This window comes from Ipomoea triloba, chromosome 8, assembly GCF_003576645.1.
Source record: "Ipomoea triloba cultivar NCNSP0323 chromosome 8, ASM357664v1".
Classification (NCBI taxonomy): domain Eukaryota; kingdom Viridiplantae; phylum Streptophyta; class Magnoliopsida; order Solanales; family Convolvulaceae; genus Ipomoea; species Ipomoea triloba.
This window is the reverse complement of record NC_044923.1, coordinates 974,886-997,240: the sequence shown is the minus strand read 5'-3', so window position 1 is coordinate 997,240 and position 22,355 is coordinate 974,886. Positions and strand designations below refer to the sequence as shown.

General features: G+C 34.6%; 2 protein-coding genes across 2 annotated transcripts; both read right to left on the bottom strand.

Moving 5' to 3' along the window:
* Positions 1-3,464: 3,464 nt before the first annotated feature.
* LOC116028043 (phospholipase A1-Ibeta2, chloroplastic) lies at positions 3,465-5,308 on the bottom strand. The gene has a single exon (XM_031269835.1). It carries the CDS (start codon positions 5,167-5,169, stop codon positions 3,574-3,576), a length of 1,596 nt encoding a protein of 531 aa, XP_031125695.1. The 5' UTR covers positions 5,170-5,308; the 3' UTR covers positions 3,465-3,573.
* Positions 5,309-15,492: 10,184 nt separating this feature from the next.
* On the bottom strand, positions 15,493-16,401 carry LOC116028010 (ethylene-responsive transcription factor 1A-like). Its single transcript, XM_031269810.1, has one exon. The coding sequence runs from the start codon at positions 16,314-16,316 to the stop codon at positions 15,768-15,770; it is 549 nt and encodes a 182-aa protein (XP_031125670.1). The 5' UTR covers positions 16,317-16,401; the 3' UTR covers positions 15,493-15,767.
* Positions 16,402-22,355: the final 5,954 nt, after the last annotated feature.

Here is a 22,355-nt window from a genome sequence, read left to right as displayed (position 1 = left end):
AAGTGGAGGCTATGATTGGAGTGGCGAATGAGTTCATAGTGAGATATGAACATGGGCCGGGCTTGTTGATTCAGGCCCAACTTTAATAGTTTAGAATGGGCTCTCTCCCCATTTTGGCCCATGAAATCTATAGATTAAATTTAGCAATCTAGAAAATTCTAAAAGAGGTTTGAGATTTGATCTCCTCCGAGCCTGCCCAGTTGCTATACCATCGTTATACCTGATCCAATACACATAATTTAACTTTATAACGTACAAAATTTATGTTCATAATACACACACATAAACACAATATAATGAATGTAAATTATGTACATTATGAATGAATATGAATTTTATGCATTATGAACATGAATTCTATGTATTATGTTAAGTGTTTAATTCATTTCCATTATACTGTGTTTATGTGTATGTGTATTATGAATACGAATTCTGTAGATATAAAGTCAAATTCTGTGTATTAAATCATCGTTCACAATTATGTGTATATGTATTATGAACATGAACTCTTTACGGTCAAATTTTGTGTATTGGACCAGTGCACGTGCGGCCTTAGCTATATTTCCCCTCAGAAGGAAATAAATAAGGCAAAAAGCTAAAGGAAACACTTGTATTATTTCTATACTTGGATACAACTCTTGGATTTCTTGGATGGTTTACAAATGAGCCCCATGATGGATATTTATACCATTCCACCTCCTCAATGGATGGTGGATATTGATTTTATCATACGGGCGGCTAAGATTGATTCTCTAGAATTCTCCCTAACTCTCTTTACACACGAGGATTCCATAATGTTCTAGAATATTCTATGATTCTCTACTACCTCTACATTTATGTATATGATTCTAGATCATTCTACTAACTATGGGAACTTATGTACAACTCTTAGAAAAGTCCGAAAAGATGTAGCAAACCTCGGTAAGATGTCCCGCGCGTCTCGGAAATTTGTAGGAAAGTGCCCCGCACGTTACACTATGCTATCAAATAATGTACTTTTAAAATATTAAAAATATACATTGTATTCAGGAAAAATACATTATTTTGTATAATTAATATTTAATACACGAATAATGTACTTTTAACATATTAAAATATACTTTTAGTTATGTTCCACATGACACTCTTCACAATAATTTACTGTTGTTATATGGTAGACGCTGATCTAATATAATGTTTTGTTTTTTTTTTGGATCTCCTCCAAGCCTGCTCAGAAGCTGAAAACACCAGTTTAAATGCAAAACACGTGTATAGTTATTAAAAACAGCAATCATACAAATGTAAGGTGTCAAACGTTTGTCATTTTTGGATGTGGATCAATTAAGAAATCTTTTAAGGATTGCCATGAATCCAATTATATATTTATATGCTGATATTGCATGTGTTGTTCTTTTTTGGATCATTGGACTTATTAGCTCATGTTTCCTAGGGAATATTTCAATTTATGTCCATTCAAACTGAAATCTATGAATGAAGACACCACTAAAGATCCCCACACCTTTCTATGTCTTTTTTGTCACAATAAACATATAATTAGCATTCGTAAGTATGCACCCTGTAAATTTCTCTTTTGTGATTATACAGTATAGGTAAATTGCAATAGAAAGACTTTATGTAACGGGTTCAATACGAGAATTATGCTCTATTCACTTGAATACTCCTTTTGAGTCTATTTTTTTCATAAGACGAAGTGTAAAGTTATCGTCTCCACTAATTCTTCGCAACCAAGGAATGTCACATCAATCATCTCCAATCTCTATTAAGATACCCTTCGGGATCCCACTAAACTCTTTACACATGTCTTAATTAATTAGACAACAACGTGTTGTAATATAAGTTTTCTTGTGTAAAAGATGGTCATATTATATTATTACATTTATCAAGAAAGTAACACATTTCAATTAGATGATAACGCGTCTTAATTAATTAATCTTACTTTTTACTAAATTTCAATTGTTTTTATCCCATGCTTATCCTATTCTCCAATTGTTATTCTAATTTCAAAGTTAAGCAATGCCCCACTATTGATCTATTTTCCTTTTCCCCTTGAACACAATTATTGCATGGTAATAGTTCTTAAATTTGGACAACTATTTAAACATGTTGGGCCCTCACAAATTTGAACAAGGCATCCACTTTGAACTAGAGGGCCAAGAGGTTAAGAGTAATTAATTGTTATCATCCAATTAGATATACATATTTATAAATATGGTTGTGTTTATCTTACTGTTGCTAGTCATATGTGGTTGTTAATTTTCGAGCATTATAAATTTATAATTTTGAAATGAGGGAGAGAGAAAAGAATGAGATCGAAAAGGGACAGAGACTAAAGAAGATATCTAAAAAACGTCTTTTAAGTAAAAATATAAAAATACATTTTTTATCAAAATGATTTTTTTTCTTTAACTAAAATGAGTTTTTTTTATTGATTTTATTTTTCTTAAATAGTCGTTAAGATTCAAAAAATGACTTATGGAAGTCATTTTTAGATTTCGAAAATAATCCTAATTGTAAATTGTTAATGAGTAGTAGAGATTTTATTTTATGTTTTTAGGCTAATAAGAGTGCAAATTTTTACCAACTCATTGAAAGGGCATAGTAAATTTAACTATAAACCAAACTGTAGTTAGAAGTTTGGAGTACGTAGATGGTAAAATATATTTCATTACATAATAAATATATTTCATTACTACATTGTAACAGAGTCAGTAGTACTAAAAAAAATTATGTAGTTAAAAGTATATTATATTGTAGTATATAGTTAGCTAATATGAAATGATTATTGAAATACACCAATTAAAAATGTGGTCCATGTGGATCAGCGGATATTGACATAGAAAAATACAAAATATATAAACTATATTTAATTTGGAGGGGGCCAACGAAAGAAAAATGATGCAAAAATAAATGAACAAAAACAAAGTAGCAGCCTAGCAGGGTCCATGGTTAGTTGGATTGGCATTTCATTGATCATATCATCGTTCTTGTTTGTATTTTTCTTTTTTTTTTTTTCAAAATTTATGAGATGAACTAAACTTCATGGCTAGCTTGTTGCTATAGTATGAATGAGGTTTGCATATTTGTTTTTATCCGTGGGTGCCTAGTCTTGGGATCGGAATAGTGCGTTTGAAGATAGGTTGGGCACCTCTCGAGTGTGAAAGGTTATTTGTAGACAATAGCTTGGTTGGTTGTTATTTGGGTGAATGGGTGTTATTCGGGTGTCTCCTTATTTTTTACAATGCATGCCTAGCTTTCGGGTCGGAATATTATGCTTGAAGATAGGTTGGACATCCCTTGACTGCAGAAGGTTGATGGTAGGCTATAGTTTGGTCGTTTGGATTGTTTGGTGTTCTTCAAGTGTCACATCTTTAGTTGATTGGGTTAAATCACGAAAATCAATAGGCAGCTCTCACTGAGAGTTGAGTTTAAAACTTTGTAATTAACAAGTCAATTACCCGATCAACTCGGTTAAAAAATGAAAGTGTTCTCTAATTAATTCAGAGAAATTAAGATAAACACTTTAATTGTTACCACTAAAATAATATTTTGTACAAGAAGCATTCTTCAATGGTATCAAGATGGACTAGGTAAAGCAGGAGTATTGAAATGACTAAGATGAGCAGTTTCAAGACTGAGACTACTTTGCTTATTTGATTTGCTAGTGTACAACTTTTTGATGTTAGACCTTTGCTCGTTCACCAATCTCACCAAACTCCTCTTGGCATTGGATCTAAATGGACAATTTGATGCTAAAAACCCATCCACCAAGTGTAGATATGCCTCCAAATCGTGACAACACGCTACATCTGCATCCGGTTTTAAAAATGGGGACATTCGCGTGTCTACTCTTAATTCTGTTCCAACATGAGAATATGCCCACGGCATGTTATTGTCTAGCATGTTAAGTAACCCTGATGTTGCTCCAGACTCCCTGAGCTTTTTGTCTAGGGATTCACTCACGAACATGCCAGGAACTCTGGTAATGACATCTTGAGTGTTGACGATGCGTAATACCTTAACATTTTTTGAGTTGAGTCGGTTAGCAAAGGCACGGTTACCCACTCGAGGGCTACCGAAGGAAAACACTGCGACAGGAGGCGCGTTCGGTGCAATTGTGCTTAGGTCATCGGCCACTAGAAGGGCCAACGCCGCCCCAAGGCTGTGCCCGGTCACAGTGATGCTTAGTTCTTCGCCTTTGTATTGTTCCATAAGTCTTTTCACTTCATCGGCCACCGATTTAGCTAAGCTCGGCACATGAGCTCCACTTGTATGATATAAGTTCGAGAATCCACATTCCACTTTGGGTTGTCCTTGGGTTGGGTCATGTTGACCTGGCATTTGAACTAGAAAATCTCTAACATTTTCTGCCCATTCAAGACACGTGGCAGTTCCGCGTAAGGCGATCACAATATCCCTCCTTCCCATTCGTTGGATTTCTCGTTGGTTGTCGCACACAGCCACATACCCAATCCAACTCGACCTCTGGGTCATCCACCCAAGATCCGGTGCCACATCATCCACCCACTTAGGCAACCCGACAGATGACGTGGCGTAGAGACTCTTCGTCACCTTATATGACCTATCGGGCAAGGCGACGCTCCGAGGATGCGCCGGGCCTTCCTCGGGCGACGTGGCGGGGTTCGAGTGGAAGCAATGATACGCGGCCTGAATAAACTCGCCGTACCTGACGAGCTCCCGCCGGAGATTGTCGTCGAGCGGGTCGAGCATCCCCGCCCAGTCATCGCCGCCGTGATACTCCCGCCACCGGCGGCCGAGAACATTCCGCGGCGAGTATTCCATCTGAGACTTCGACAACAACCTCTGCAACCTATTCAAATGCCTAGGCGACATCTCCTCCGCCGCCTTCATCTCCGGCCAAATCCTGGCCAAATTCAGCCCTTCCAAGAGCCCTCTCCCTTCATTTCCGTTCACCCCATCGCCGGTTTCTCCCACTTCCGGCGGCTTAGCCTCCGGTTCCTTACTCTGAAGCAATTTCTCAAGGTTGGATAGATGATTCCTCGTCGAATCGCCGTCCGATGAAAATCTCTTCAAACTTTCTGCGTTATTAGCGGTTCTTGCCGATGGGTTTAACGGCGACCCGCCGGTGCACTTGAAGTTAGCACGCCTTGCCTGAAAGATGTGAAGAGTTGAGCTGATTCCCATGGCCATGGTTTTTTTGGTTGTGATTTAGAGAGATCAGAGAAATTTGTGAGAGCTGAGCTTTTTAAAGAGGATGATCAAAGGGATATAAAAGGTTTAGTTGAAGCCTGGAAATTTCAGAAGGCTTAATTAGCTTGATAAGATCAATAATGGAGGTCAACAATGGTGGTATTTATAGAAGAAGGGAGGCTTCCAAGCTATACAGCAGTTTGGGCTTTCCACGTAGTTACATTGTCTACATTTTTATTATTTTTTATTTTGGTAATTACTTGTCTACCACAATTAAAAAACAAACATTTTCAAAACGTTAAAATAGTTCAAAATGTCTTTTTTTTTTTTTTTTTTTTTTTTTTTTTTTAACAGCTCCAGTTAGGGATGCAAATTGTACCCATACTGGACAAGGAACCCGACTCTCCGCCTTGCCGGGGATAGAGATAGAGACAAAAATAGGGGATTAGGCTATTCAACAAGTTATCGCTAATGTGGTGTTGACTAGGCTAGCTAATACATGATGTTCTAAGCTGTTTGTCTATCTATCGTATTCAACGGCTAATGACTTTCTGTTCATGCATTAGCTTAATTAGCCAAGGTCACATCAATGGTAACTTGCTGAATAAGTAAAATTAGTGTCTAATAATCTAATTACACTGTTTTGCCGGCTTAGGAGACCTCATTAAAGATTTTTTCAATTATGGGGCCCAATTACTATACATTATTTATTTGATTTAAAGTGTCAATTTGACACTTTTTTTAAAAAAAATTACGACAATGATTTTACTACCATCATACGAGTGAGTATAAATATAATTATTTATTGTGAAAAAAAAAAATTCAGCATGGGGTGTGTTAGACAATATTTGGAATTTAGAGGGCCTTTGTTTAAATTAATGAGTTGTGGGGAGTAATAGTAATATACACAATCTTTAATGTCTGTTGTTTGAAGCATTGAAAGTTTATACTCTGTGAACTAAAAAAATATTGACTTTTTCTAGTTTGAATTGTAACGTCCGAAAAGTCTGCTTAATTGGGAATCAAAATGTCGATTTTATCCTTATCATTATATATATTGGTTCAATTCCAATGTCAAATGTCAAATGACACGATCGACCTTCAATTCCCTGGCCGACATGGCATGCCTTATCTGGTTTCCTTGACGTTTCTAGTTGCTGATGACATGCAATTAGAGGTGGGCACGATTCAGGACCGAATCAATCCTAAATTGATGATTCAAAACGAAAAAGAGTTGAGGTTAAGATTGGAATTTTATTTTTATTGTTGGTCTTAATATGTTATACTATTTAAGTTTAAATAATCTCAATGGTTATAATTAAATTTTTTTTTCATTTTATAGTATAATGGACGGATATTGCGTTAGTTAAATGCTTGCTTTATAGTTGAGTTTAATATACGGGGTTGGTGCCAATAAAGCATATAGCAAGGCATGTGCCAAAACATATCATGATATTAGTAATTTGGGCAATATAATGGGCATTATGATGAAGGCTATGGGTGCGATATGATGTTGGAGCACGACCAATTGGTTGGGACGATGTTAGTTAGTGCACATTCCACGATGTCAGATCACATATAGGAAAACATGTTTTCTGATATGTAGGGCTATGCAAAATAACTTCTACTTGTCTATATTGATACCATAATTGAAATGGATGCGTTAGATTTTTTTTTTTCAAAAGTTATTACATATTACTGAGTATAGAGAACATTGTAATCATGCCAATTCAATCAATTTACTTACTTATCAATAACAAGAGGTCAAGAGCAATAAGAGATTTAAAATTAAAGGTACTAACTAGTTGCTGTCTCGTTTTCGTATCTATCCCTATCATTCTCTATATTTTCTGTGTACCTTTTACTTAGTTATGGGGTGATCGGAGCCTATAACAAAAAATACCATCAATTTCATTTTCTTTTTAAATTACTTTATTTTTGAAAAAACCAAGTTATATATGATCCATACGAAGTGTGAAATTAATTAAAAACAAATGTTCCTCCTACTTAAAACAAAATTTGTATTGTTGAGAGGTGTAGACTAAAGGGTTCAGATTGAAATAAAATTCTGAAAAATCTTGACCAAAATTTGGTGTATAAAGATTGTTAGAGCAACTACATTTGTGAATCATATGGGGATAATGTCAGATATTTTTCCAAATGGCAAGTGAGAGAAATAGAGAGAGAAGGAAAGGGGATCAACTGCAAATGAAGGGTTCAAAGCACAGTAAATCTGACAATTTAATATTATAAGCATCAGCTGCTGTGCGCGATAGCCCATGCGGGCGCGTGCACGTCAGGCGCGCCTGACAAAGATTGTTTTTTATTTTATTTTTTTTGAAATATCAAATATGTTTTATTTTATTTTTCATCATCTCCCATCTTTTCTTTCCTAATCACACTTACAAAAACTCCTTAAAATCCGCGAAAAAACTCCAATTGATAAGGATGCTCTTATTTTCACTTTAGAATTTATTATTTCTGATCTGTTAATATTTAAAAACATAACATTGTTAGAAAGGACATGTATGTCATCAATCCGACAACACCATCCAATCTTATCGGACACTGTTTAATGTTTCTGCGTGTGGTAGTTGATGAAGTAGTAAAAGGTTGAAATTTGAAAAAAGGCAGGTACAAAAATCTTATTCAAAATACTCTAACTTCAACATGCAAGAAACGAGCATTGAAATTAATTTAGTGAAGTAAAAATCATACTTAATATTTTATTTTATTTTACTTTTTAGTTGCCGGCTGGGGCTGATCATCAATTCCTGCCACTAACATTTGAGATTTGGGTTGGACTATTTATATACAGAAGCGTACAATTTGACGTCGAATCTTAAAGTTAGATCAATTGATTTGATTACCTACTCATGGGCTTGTGAGCGGGTTCATGGGTGTACCTTTCACCGTAAAACACAATGATTAATTCTCTCGCTGAATTGTAGATACCTTTTTGGATAAGACAGTTGGTATAGAGATTTAAGACTGCTCCACGCCTAATGCCAAGAATCGAAAAATAGTATTGTTTGTTATGTCACGTTGCACTTCGTGTAGCCGGGCGTGACTTGAATTGCTTGTTGGTTCAAGCACTAATGCACTACAAACCCACTGCTGGCATGAAGAGACTATATTGCTTGTTTAGTGTACAACTAACCGCCCCCCCCCCCGCCCCCCCCCCAAACCACCACCACAATATAGAAATTATATCGTGAGGCATTATGTAAATATATATCTCGTTTGCATTGTAATTATATTAATATAATATTTGTTATGTTTAAATTAAACACTTAATAAGTATAAGAAGCTAAGTTTTTATAGTATCTTATGACACCATGTCAAATTATGAATAATTATGGATTTTTTTTTTGTTTTTAATTAATGTTTTTTTTGGGGGTAATATAGAGAGGCAAATTTTCTTCTTCTTAATAATAGTCAAATAATAATAAAAGAACACTAATAAATTTATGAAGATTCCCACTAGCACCATTATGCTATGCCACTTAATTATTCATTTGATTGTGCATTGTAATAGAGACGATTTAAATTTAAGTCAATGTCATATCGCATTGTCTAGCTAGCTTCGTTGAGAATCATCAAAGATGTCAAAGTTAATGGCAAACCTATTACAATATGAATGCACTAATAATAATGGTTAAGATAATAGTGATGCCATAAAAAAAAGGTTAATGGTCAAATTATAAATATCTCACTCAAAAATTGTATGGAGGTTCCCACTAATAGCATATACCATTATGCTATGCCACTTATTAATTTGTGCATTATATTGTGGGAGAGGTAGAGTCAAACAACCCAAAAAAAAAAAAAAAATGTTAAAGCGTTATATATCTATCATTTTAATTTAAGACTAATCAATTTTTTACCACATCAAGAAGTGTATAGTACAAAGGTGAAATGCACCACACTCTAGGACGTGTGGTCTTGCACCATCAGATATGCAAGAATGCACCACTATGTGTTCAGTAATGCACCGGGTGTGGTGTATTTTTATAGTTGTCCGAGGTTGTGCATTGGATAAACTTCGCATTGTGATCATAGCCAGCAAAAGGTCACAAGAAGATAAACCAGTCAGATCCAAGTTGCTCATATATATATATAACTGATTAGTTAAAAGAAAAACTAGTAAACCACTCTTATTGGATGTTAAATATTAAACCTCGTAATTATCAAATCAATAACTCAATTACTTGGCTAAGGTTCCACAATGCCCATCACTTTTTAGTTTATAAGATTGCCTAGGCCAGTCCTATGATATAATAATCCTTAAAGAAGTAAAGAAGCATATATGTTGGTCAATACGAGTATAATCGAGTATACGACCACACGCGTAGTCTCCATCTAATCCGGCGGCCAACGTTGGAGTTGCAGTTATAAACTATTTGTGTATTTATTCATGAGTTTTTGTAACTGCCAACTGGAATTGATCTGAGAGTATACTTACTTCACGTTAAAATATGTCCCATTTGTGTTATTGTAATGTTTGCGAGAGCATGACGACTTGGGTATAAAAATTTACAAAAGTATTTATATATTCGTAGCTAATGAATTTGTAGTCTAATAACATGAAGTGGCTCTCTCAAATGAAATATCATAGGATTGAGTCCCAGAGGGTTAAGTATATTATATTCTACTAGAGTCGGTATTATGTAAGAAATTGTGTGATGTTTGATTTTTTTTTTTAAATTTTTTTATTAGTTTAGTGAAAGTAAAGGATTTAAGTCATTAATCAATATATTTTTTGATACATATTTATCAATATTTAAAACATTAGCAATAAAATGAGGAGCAGGAACAACGTGTCATTCCTCCATCATGTTTAGTAATAGAAGCAACTTTCCGAGCAATAGCGTGGATCACACGATTCATAGAACGTCTAACAAAATAGAAATAAATATTAGAAATATGACTAGCTACTTCTGTAATATTATCCACTATAACGCACCAAACGTAACATAGAATAAAGCGAGTATGTATAAATAGCATGATAGACTTCTTGTGCATCCATCTCAACGTCTACTCTTTTCACATTCAAATCCTTAAGGCATATAATGATAAATTGGTTGTCGGTGGATTAGATCAGACTAGGGATGCAAACAATTAGTCGAGAGCTAGAACCAAAATAGGCTCGCCGTTCAAGTTCGAAGTAGTTATAGTAGTTTGAGTTTAAACTCGAGTTCTATTGAGCTTTAAATTTAGGTTCGAATTTAATTTATTAATTTTAAAGTCGGGTTCAATTAAATAATTAAGATAGGGATGTTAAAGATTAGTTTATGTTAATCTTATATATTTTGTATACATATGTAAGCAACCTTGTCGGAAATTAAAACTTGTCAAATCAACATTAACATTGACCAGCTAATATAATTGTAATTTTGTTTGACATATATTTAATTTGTTCAAAACCATGTTGGAAAACTTGTCTAGTCTATGCTCACACACAACCACTCAACACATGCACACGGTCACGAAGACCTAGCTCACTCCACCCTACATCATAATAGGTCAAGCTAAGAAAGCAATTAAAAATTAGGATATTTTTAATCGAGTTGGTCCGACAATCAGTTGACTTGGTAACAATAAAATCTAAGTTTGATTCTGATCCTTATCTATGTGAGTTACTTTTGGCCTTCTCTATTTGAGCTAATAATCAGCTATGAGTAATCTTTGTCGACCAGATCAGAGTCGAGCTTTCCTTTGCCATAATGTTGGTCTTTTCATCTAATGTGAATTCATAGTTTAACTATATCACAAAAATTAGTTCATTTTAACCTAAATTTGTGTCGGTAGTAACAACTGTGACATAATTAAGAATTATATTTAGAAAAGAACACCGCAGAGTTAGCTCACTTGGTCAGTTGGTCCACACACAATTCAAATACTAGAACTACCAAATTTCCTCAAATTTTAGTTGGTTCCAATTTAATTAATTAAGTAATACTAATTTCACAATCTATTAGCAAGTTAGCAACTACTAAACTCGTGAAGTTAGGTAAAGTTGACATTGTATATATTTTCATTGCATTAATTAAAATTTTGGATGTCACATTACACAACTGTCACGACCAAGGATGATGTTTCCATTATATATATATATATATATATATATATATATATATATATATAGAGGAGGCATCCGGTGCGGCCTTGGTCTTGTGTGCGGTCATGTGGCCTGTTCTACACCATTAGATGATTTAATCCAACGCATCAGGTTGATCCAAAACAAAAAGAGCGCTGAACATTATTAACGCGAAGGAGGGGTATACTTGTCAGTTTACTACGATTCAAGACCCCACTCAACTCACCACGACATGCTCGTTCACGATTCCAAGGCGCTCTATTAACCGCGAAGCTTTCCAAGAAAGACACTTCAACAGAGGAACGAGAATGGAGTAATTCGCAATAGTCTGTGCATTATCAACATTAATCTGGTTCATATTTGAGATAATATTGGTATAATTCGCAATAGTTTGTGTTTTTGGTGTGTGGTGGTTAAGTGGTGTGTTTTAATATGAAAACTGGTGCATTTTATAACGTATAATGGTGTGTTTTAATTTTGTTGGTGCATTTGAATTGAGCGGTGTATTTCGGTATGGTGGGGAATGGTGTGTTTTAATTGGTTCAGTGGTGCATTTTATAACGTAGAATGGTGTGTTTTAATACACATGGTGGTGAATTTTACGAGTATTTGCATTTCGTGTGTGGTGGTTAAGTGGTGTGTTTTAATCTGAGAACTGGTGTATTTTATAACGTATAATGGTGTGTTTTAATTTTGTTGGTGCATTTGAATTGAGTGGTGTATTTTGCTATGGTGGGGAATGGTGTGTTTTAATTTGTTCAGTGGTGCATTTTATAACGTAGAATGGTGTGTTTTAATAATACGTTTGTTGGTGCATTCTGTATCCTAACATTACCTTCCCCACTTACAATTACCATAAAGCCCCACTTAAGTTACGCGAATTAAACTTCCTAAATCCTAATATATCACAACCACCGTCGGATCAGCACAATCGAATGGCGCACGCTTGGCCACACGACCGCACCTAACAACACAGCCGCATTTGATTAATATTCTATATATATATATATAAGTTTAGACTATAGACCAACTTTTTTTGTGACGAGAAAAACCTTTATCGTGTCACTACATAAGGGTGTGTATTAAGTAAACTCTGCTAATATGTAATAGTCTATAAATCACACATATAAGAATAAACTATACTGTAATTTTTTATTTTTTATTTGTAATAATAGAAACTCGTAATCATTACTTAAGAGTATGTACGCGTGCACTGAATAAATTATGTTTATGTGTAATAATTTGTAAACACATAAAAGGTAAGTCGTACTGCACAATACCAAGTATTAACCTATAAGATGTTAAAGCTTAATTAGGGAGAAATGGAAAATGATTTAAAGAACCTTAATTACCTCCTTTGACAAGTTAAGTAAATTTGGACATGCAATTTGACTTTGACAAATTAACATAACCTAAACAATTTTATTGTTTGTTTAACCAATAATCGATGTGTCACCATGCATGACGACAAGGCAATTGTAGGTGTAGACGATTCATGATCGGTACAGTTGATATAATTTGTTGGCTAATTAATTATTATTATTTGTGGGGTACTCAATAAACATATATATAAAATGAAATGTCACTGTCAATTTATATAAAATGTATATTTCATAAATAAATTTAGTCAATATAATTTTTTTTTGGTCCCTAAATGTATTTTATACTGTTTTTTCATATTTGATTATTATACAAATATTTCTATAAATATTTTTTCTATAATTAAATATGATGAATATCAGTTTTTAAAGAATATTCCACATGGTAGAAAAACCAACAATTTTGTAACAAAATTCCAAGTTCATCAATTTTTTAAAGAATATTCCACATTGTAGAAAACTCAACAATTTTTTTTCTAAATTTCAAGTTGGATTCCATGTGACTTGTCTTGATTTGAGTCTCAACTCTAAAAAATCAGTTAGGCCGATTAGGGTTCCCGCGAACGTCAGGCCGGCGAGCGAGAGGAGTCCGCCGCCTAGCAGGGTGACGGCGGCCGCCGCCTTGGCTATATTTTGTTGATATTGAGGAGACGACATTGTTACGAGGATATATAGGAAAACCTTAAACTTCGGCCATGTTTGATTTATGGTATAATCGCACTGAAAAAGGTTGTGTGTTAATAGTACATAAAGCTGAGAGGAGATTGCATGCATGGGATGGGTGTGAATGGAGGTGCATGCTACGTGTTAGGGTTTTAGAGTATGCATGCATGGAATGGAGGTCTTTACGCTTGACACGAATATATCTTCGGAGAATAATTAGTATCCTGATTCTTGACAAAACAACCCAGGGTGTAACTGGCAAATTATTGCCTGGACCATGGTCCACACAGCTGTGTGGATCAAAAATAAAAAATACATTATTTTTATACTGAAGGTATATTATTTTTTTCTGTAGGTACATTATTTGACAGTATATATCAAATAATGTACCTTTAGTATAAAAATAATGTACCATAAAATAATGTACCTACAGTATAAAAATTATGTACCTTCAGTATAAAAATAATGTACTTTTTATTTTTGGTCCACGTAGCTGTGTGGATCATGGTCCATGCAATAATGATTGGGGTATAACTCGCGTGGACAGTTTAATTGGTCACATAAAAAAGTTTAAAAAGAAAAATTATGGATTGAGTCTCCCGTACTCATGGTAGTGTGGTAGTAATTTTTCAAAGTATGTGGCTCTTTATGCACAGTACGTAAGCAAAGGTCTAGCTATGCATTATTGTGCCAATAAACTCTTAAAGTGAGAAGGTTTCTTGTGCACGGTAAGAAAAGGTATAGGTGAGTTACCATGATTTGTATCCTCCTAGATGCTCAGTGTGAGGACACTTAGGGGTCGGAGATTCAACCTTTTTGAAAAAAAAAACAGTATTTAGTATGTGTTTACAAAAATGACACTATCTACCCTTCTTTAATCAAAATCATAATATTTAAGTTATCTTTTTATGTCTTTTTACACTTATAAACTAATTCAACAATTTATTTTATCAAACACTTTGATTTTAATTAATTACCTTATTAATTACTAACTTTTCACCTTTTATCTTTCCGTTAACTATTCAGTTAGACATGCTAAAGAGCTTTTTTTTTTTCTTGAATACACTTATCATTTTCTGTTCTGGGCTATTGAAGGAGAATGATGTTTTTGTTATTGTGCTTTTATAGCAAAAGAAGGGCCCTAAGCCACTTAGGTTGATAAAGAAATTGTCTATAAGTCAGAAGACTAAATCAAATAAGCCCATTTTGGTTCCATGTTTAAACTCATCACTTGATTTGCAAAACACAATTGTTCATAAGAAATCTTGGGCTTGCCATCACAGTATATAACACAGACCAGGACTGCTTCATCTAAACTATGATTATTACTAAGTTTAATTTAGAATAATGTTTGGATTTTTTAAACCCCAACAATAAGAGTTTTTATAGCAAAAATGTTTTTTTTTGAATACTACTAACTCTATTACAATGCAGTATCTGTTCATAACTACTTTCTAAAAGTGTTGAAGCACAAGAGTCAGTATACTGAGGCTCAAACTCACCCCTCTCGTATAAAGAGAAGGGTTTGATGCCGCTGGACCACAAGCTCCTTGGCTTATAGCAAAAATGTTAAGTAGTTTAATTACTAAACTCAAAATTAAACACGTACAATTAAGCTATTAAGATTTAAAAGTTACGGAATTCTTTGTTTTTGTAATAAGTAAATATGGGTAAACTTGTTGGTTAGCTATTAGCTTCCTGCTAATTTAGGTTTCTCGGTTTTGTCGGATGACATCATAGACCCCATGAACTCATCTTTAAGGCAACATAAGCCAAACCCAAATATTTTACGTTCGTTATAGGAACACGACCCCCACTCTGCTAGGAGCCAGTGAAGTTTCTCAACCACTGCACTAGACCAATGCTCGGGTTATAGGTCGATTTTCTTTATCCACAGTGATGAGTCTAGTGACTTAATTTATTATAAGAAAGTTGAATGTTCGGGCATTACAATCCTAATGTGGATTCTTCGGCTTGAACTTGAGTATCAATTTGTCAAAGATTCATTCAATTTTCCGATCTTTTTCTCACAAAAAACAACAAATTAAATTAAACACAAGTGACAACGAACATAGTTCTCAGTTGGTGTTCCATGGCTAACCCCATGAATGGAATTGTGTCATTTGCTTATTAACTCGTCAAGTGTAGAAAACAATAAATAAAAAAATAACATATTATACATGAGTAAAGTTCATATCAAGTTTTATTCAGTATATGCCTTCAGGCCAATAATGATGGTGACTTTTCTCATCATCAAAAAGAAAAAAAGCAAAAAAAGAATTGATTATGCATGTAGCCTAGTTGACAATTTTGACAAATTATTCCGTTGACCCGAATTCATCTTGCAGGATGAATTCTGATTCAAAATACATAATTTACATACTGAACGTTCATAATTTACTTATTAAATGTTTACAATTCAAATTGTGAACATTTATTATGTAAATTGTGAACGTTTAATATGTAAATGGACTGGATTCACCTTGACAACTTGAACAACTTGACATGCTGTTCCTCCTCTTAACCGGATCATGACTTTCCGACGATAATGCTGACCTCTTCCTCGAAGTGATCCTCACCGGCGCCGGCTCACCGGAATTTACCCTCCACGGGAAATTCAACAAAGCCCGCGTCCCGCGCAAGCAGAACGCCGCCCGGTCATACGCCAACGCCGCCTCTTCCGCCGTCCCATACGTCCCCAGCCACCGCCGATTCCCATTTTTCGCCGGATCCCTAATTTCGGCGGCGAATTTACCCCACGGCCGAACCCTTACTCCCCTGTAACGCTTCCCCATTGGCGGCGCCCCTGCCGCCGCCGGAAAATTCAAAACCGCCGGCCGATCAGGGAAACCCATTTCCGGCTCCAATTTCACGGACGGCGACAGCTCGAACGCATTCTCTGGCATTGCCGGATAATCTTCGAAGTCGTTCAGCAAATGCTGTCGAATGGATTCAAGAACATCATAGTCAGATGTTATGATCTCATTGATTTGGTAAGCCGCCATATCTGAGTACTATTGATGTTTATGGGCCTTATGGGTGGAGGGGTATATATAGGGGTTTTCAGATCAAAGCTAAGGTTCATGCATGTTTTCCTACAAGACGAAGTTGATAATGGGAAGTTCAAACCACATTAATCAAACAATTTGCTTAGTAGTTACTTATACTGCTTCTGGAAGGAGTTATTTATTAATATTATTGATTTGAGGCTAGGCAACAGTAGAATGATTTACTTAATCAGGTTCTTTGTATAGCGGCATCAATCATGATATCGTGGACCAGGGTCCACATACACTATGAATCCTGATATAATATACAGAATTTGACTTCATAGATATAGAATTCAAGTTCATAATATACATAAACACGATATTTTAAAATAAGTACATATAGGGCATGTGCATTATGTTATGAATTTATGTGTCTTCATCTGTACATTATGAATTTCAATTTCATAAGGTGTATGTGTATTATGTGCATTATGAACCTGTACTTTATAAAGTCAAATTCTGTATATTGGAACATGATGATATAAATTGCCTAGGCCCATAGCTAAGGCAAAATTCAACTAGAATGCATTTTTAGATAGGGGCTACAAATTTTTTCATAAATCAAACACACAGTTGAAAATCCTTTTTTTTTTTCCAATACCAAAGTCTAACTCAAATCAAGAAACCAATCAGCTATATATTCTCATAAGGAATCGAACTTAAAACTTTGCAGTACTAACTCGCCTTCTAACCAACAATTCGACTCTTGGAGGCCGGGAGCTATCTATTGGTCTTTTTTGGTTTGAGTCAAGACAACTTAGTTTGGTTATTTCATTGTGGTGGTCCTTACCGGCTAGGGTTACCGGCTAGAGTTACCATGCAAGTTTCACCGAAAACATATATATGTTCGAAAACTTGCTATGAAGTTTCCCATAAACCAATAACTCATCTTATAACCAACAATTTGACTCCGATTTACCTCATTGTGATTTTTATTTGCTAGAGTTACAATTGCATGCTTCATCGAAAACACACATCCAAATAATCATCGTGAACTTTCCCGTAAATTAAAGACCCAGACTAAAATGTTAATTATTTTAAAAACGAATAAACAACTCTCATAGAGAATCGACTTAAAATTTTAATATGCAACCATCAAAATACAAAATTAGTTAATCCAATAATTCAGTTGGAATCGCTTCAATCATACAAATATATGAAAATGCATGCATGGCTGCATGCTGCGAAACCAAAAGCCAAATAGAGTCACCTTCGATGGCTACCCCACGGGTTGGTTCATTGGTTCTACCCTTAAAACGTTTCATCACTAAACGATAGTTTCTAGATAGCTTATGGATAACAGTCATCGCATATTTCTTGTCACTTTCCAAAAATGATTTATTTTCTTTGTTCCATACAATTTTATATTTTCTTATAATGTAGTCGGATCTCTTATATATATGTTAACATAAATTTTCATTTAGTCTATATTATGAGAGTTGCGAGTGACCTATTATCTTCTTGATTTGAACTGTTCAAGTGTTCAACTAGTAAATTAGGGGGTTTACTTATTTATGATTCTTTGTTGATCGATTAAAGCGGACTTTATTCAAAGTATACATTTAAATAGCTTGACTATAATTTTTTATGTAAATTATAGTGATGTTTTATTCAATATTATTTTTTCTTTTTATTTACAAATTTAAAAAAAATTCATCAATGTCAACAACTGAAGTTGTACAGTTGTGGCTGCCACACATATTAAAATCAACCACGCCATTGAGTTTATAATGATGTTGAGAGTCGTCCCATTGCATTTTGCCCAAAAAAAAAGTTCAAAACTTCATTTAATTGTTTTCAAAAATTTGAATGTAATAAACAACAAAAATGCAAGTAGGCAAGCGAGTGGGTTACGTTACTGCCCATTTTTCACATGCAAATTATGTTTATCCACTATTCCACTTGCTTGCCTACTAGGCTACTGATATTATGTATATGTGTTTGTTTCTGTATAATAAGTTGTATATATATCACATGTTTCTAGAAGATCAATGACATGTGTTAGAGCGTAATAGAGCGAAACAAAGTGGATTGTGTAAAATGACAAAAAGAAGTGGATTATATAAAATGACAAGTGTTGTTACTTCAATTAGTACTTCACGTTATTACGCTCCAACATGCAGTTATCTTCGAGGTCTGCACTCAAGTCGAGCTTATTGAGTGGGTCGAGATGTGGGCACATGGCTCCTCCAAGAAATTGAGAAAAACAAGCATAGTCGAAAGAAACGTTGAAAGTTTTTGAGCCTTTCAGTAAACCTGATGAATATAGAATAGAATGTTTACGGGGCTTGATTCAAGGTAAGGGTTAAATGGACATCTTCTAAGGGCTATAACTATAAGCATTTATGGGCCTACTTCGATTTTGTTGTGGGCCTAAACCCAGTTCAAGCCCATCACTATTCCCTAACTTGGATCATTCCTCCCAACCCAATTCATAGTTTTTTTTTTTTTTTTTTTTAAATTTAAATTATGAATCTTGAAATGATAAGCTAATAAACCTGAATGCATAATTATTTGAATATAAAATAATAATATAATTTTATTTTTGAAATTAGGCCTACGGGCCCGCACAGGGCAAGTTAGGATTGCATTCTTCTTAGCCACGAACTTCGTCGGCCAGCCTGCAAAGGTCTGTGAAAAAACCCGTAGTGGAGCAGGTCGGTCCGCATTGACACTCCTAATCGTGACCACCAATCGTTATATCCTGCACCACGCACGTAAAACGACGTCGTTTTGGTGTTAGTGGACGCGGACGCGAATGGCTCAAGCGAATTCATTATCTATAATACACATAATCATTATCTATAATACACAGAACGTTTGCCTAGAATACACAGAATGTTTGCCCAGAATACACAGAATATTGACACAAAATACACATAACTTATCCTCCTAACATTCGAATGCACAAACACATCACAACCTGTGTTAATAACATGAATACACAGAATATTGAGACAAAATACACAGAACTCATCCTCCTAAGCATTCGAATGCACAAACACATTACAACATGTGTTACTAACATGAATACACAGAACGGTTGCCTAGAATACACAGAATGATTGTCTGGAATACACAGAATATTAACATAAATACAGAAACCGGCCGAAACGGGAAACATGATTTCCAAAAAAATGGACGATTAGTTTACAATGCTCAAAACGACGTCGTTTAGATACGTGGTGCACAGTATAATTTGCCGTGACCACCGAGACCTTCTCTTGCCGGACCCTTCCTTACTAGGCCCTTGGCTTCCTTGAGCTCTAACCCATATCCCCAACACATCAAAACATTCTCAAATTGAATATTCCAATAGCCACTCACGTCGCATTACAATTACACGGGCCATATATGGCCACTTCTATATTAGTTTCTAATTCATATTCGAATTGACGTTGTTCCTCAAACATAAAACAATGACGACTCAGCAAAGCTTTTGGACTGACCTACCTACTTATAATTAATAATGTTTTAAGACGGTTTTGGAATCATTCTTGCTACATTGAAAATTTATTTGTTTAAATGGGGGAGTGGGTTATGCAAGAATTGACCTGTGGTCACGAAAAGACTTAATTTCTAATAATTAATGCCCAAGTCGTGCATTACACGGCAATGTGAAATAGTAATAAGTAAATAATATAATTGCGGGCAAAGTAAGTAATATAGTTAGTTAGGCAATTGGTTTGATAATCACAAATTTTAATTGTATATGGGAGATGTTTATTGACTCTTGGTTCGAGTTGGTAAATTATAGACAACCTATGCTAGCTTGTGTGTGTGTGATCATTTATCGAATGAAGTCACAAGACGAACTTTATCCAAAACCTATATATTCAAATAGGGATGGCAACTTTTGTGGAAATAATGAAGATAATGGTTTGGGAAGAATGAGTAAAGCAAAAATTATCATATATCATGATATATGTTGGCTTTGTCAAATGAAAACTAGTAAATAAAAATGGTATTTCAAATTAAAGAGGATAAGTATGAGTGAAATATAATAATAATAATAATAAGAATGATATATGGGGAATTTTATGCAATAAAAAGAATCGTGGCAATTATATTATAAATAAAAGAGGTAGTAGTATTTCTATAAATAAATTTTATTTACTAAGATATCACTATTCGTTTTTTTTTTCAAAAAAATAAAATAAAAATATCACTATTCGTTTCTATTTATCTTAGACACGTCTTTTGACATCGTAATTCTGTTTTTCAAAAAGGAATAAACGACCAAAAATGCCATATATTTGAAATGAGAAATATCTTGAATGATATGGCTTCATATGTGGTGAAGTTAGACAATTCACACATAACTAATAAATACAAATGCCAACAACCTTGTAGTGTGATAACATTCCGATTATGATCATAGATTTGAATTCCAGTGGTGGGGCTTAAATTCTCTAGACTGAAAAATGTTTGGCACTTATAATAAGATCAGATACTTGACTCGGTTGTCATTCCTGAGATATAATATTGTTACAGAGTATATAATACCCAACTAAGGTCTTTCGCCGGCTAGGGCCACAAGGTAGCTAGGTTTCTTCAAAAGCACATCTTGAAGTAGCGAGTGCAGGATTTTCCGTAAATAAAAATATGGTACATAATTTATAGTAATATTTGAGACAAAATATTATATTACTGAGCATTTTCTAAGTATTTACCATGTTTAAAATAACTTTATAAGATTCCAAAACAGACCCACACAAGACTGAGAGTAGCAGAAGTATCACAGACAATAGTCCAAAAGCAGTATTTGAGCTAGTCCTAAGTTGAAATGTTCAAATCTGGGAAGAGACAACACAGTAGTTGCGTGCATAGAATGGGGAAAATTAAAGGTGGCCATAAGGTCAAAAAAATTAGATTCACAAAATCAGCAAAATTCGAATGTTTTAATTTGTACTGAAGCAAATGGAGCTTATTGCTGGTCTCTTTCTGTTTGTCTTCCCATTCCCTTAAAACATTCCATAAATCCATCAACTCTGTGTATTAAACTAATAAAAACACAACAAGACAGACCACAAGAAACCAGATTTTCACTTTTTGAAGTCAATATTAAACTACAATCTGTGCATGTGAATGCAAACGTACAAGAATATAATGCAGACATACGTATATTTTTAAACCCACCGCGTTTTTGGTGATAATGGATAAATATTGTCAGTGTTTGTATATCTAAGTGATTTTAGCATGGTTGCAGTAAGCGCTAACGCTAGTTGGACAGTAAAGAAGCGCCTAGCGCCTAGACGGTCTAGGTAGGTCCTTATGCGGCTAATTAACAAAAAAACAGTGCATGTGTGTGGGTGTATATATGTCATATTCTATATATATATATATATATATATATATATATATATATATATATATATAATGAAAAAATTAGCAAGACCAAGACGACCAGATTAACTCAGTTAACTCAATCGAAATGGACGAGTTAACTCAGTCGAATTAGGCACTAGACAGCGGAGTCGACCGAATTAGGCACTAGGCTGGCGCCGATGAGGAATATCGCATAGGGGTGCCTAAACCGAAGGCTGGCGCCTATGAAGAAAAAAGTAGGTCGCGCCACTTGGGGTTATTCGTGAGCTAAATTATATTAAGTGCATGCAATGAAAGTGTGATCCCTTTGATTTATGAGAAAAATTGCAGTGAAACTACATTCTAGGTAAAATTTGACCTAAACTAACTTAAATTGACCAACTCAAATCAAGAAAGATAATAGGTCACTTGAAACCTAATTGTTAACAAGCAAATTGTGTAACCAATTCTACTAAGATTTCCTTGCAAATATGACCCCTAACTCAATACAAAGAGAAAATATTTATACATATCAAGAGAACCTAATTAACAAGTTACATCTAAACAAATACAAGCTAAACATGTGGATTATGATAGCTAATAGATATGTGTGATCTTGAAGCGAAAATCAGTGGCAAATTATAAGAAACATCCTTAGACTTGTGATAACGACCTCTTTGATCTCTT

Bases quoted from the DNA above. Each gene is read 5' to 3' on its own strand.
- LOC116028043 (XM_031269835.1), bottom strand. From the start codon at position 5,169: ATGGCCATGGGAATCAGCTCAACTCTTCACATCTTTCAGGCAAGGCGT.
- LOC116028010 (XM_031269810.1), bottom strand. From the start codon at position 16,316: ATGGCGGCTTACCAAATCAATGAGATCATAACATCTGACTATGATGTT.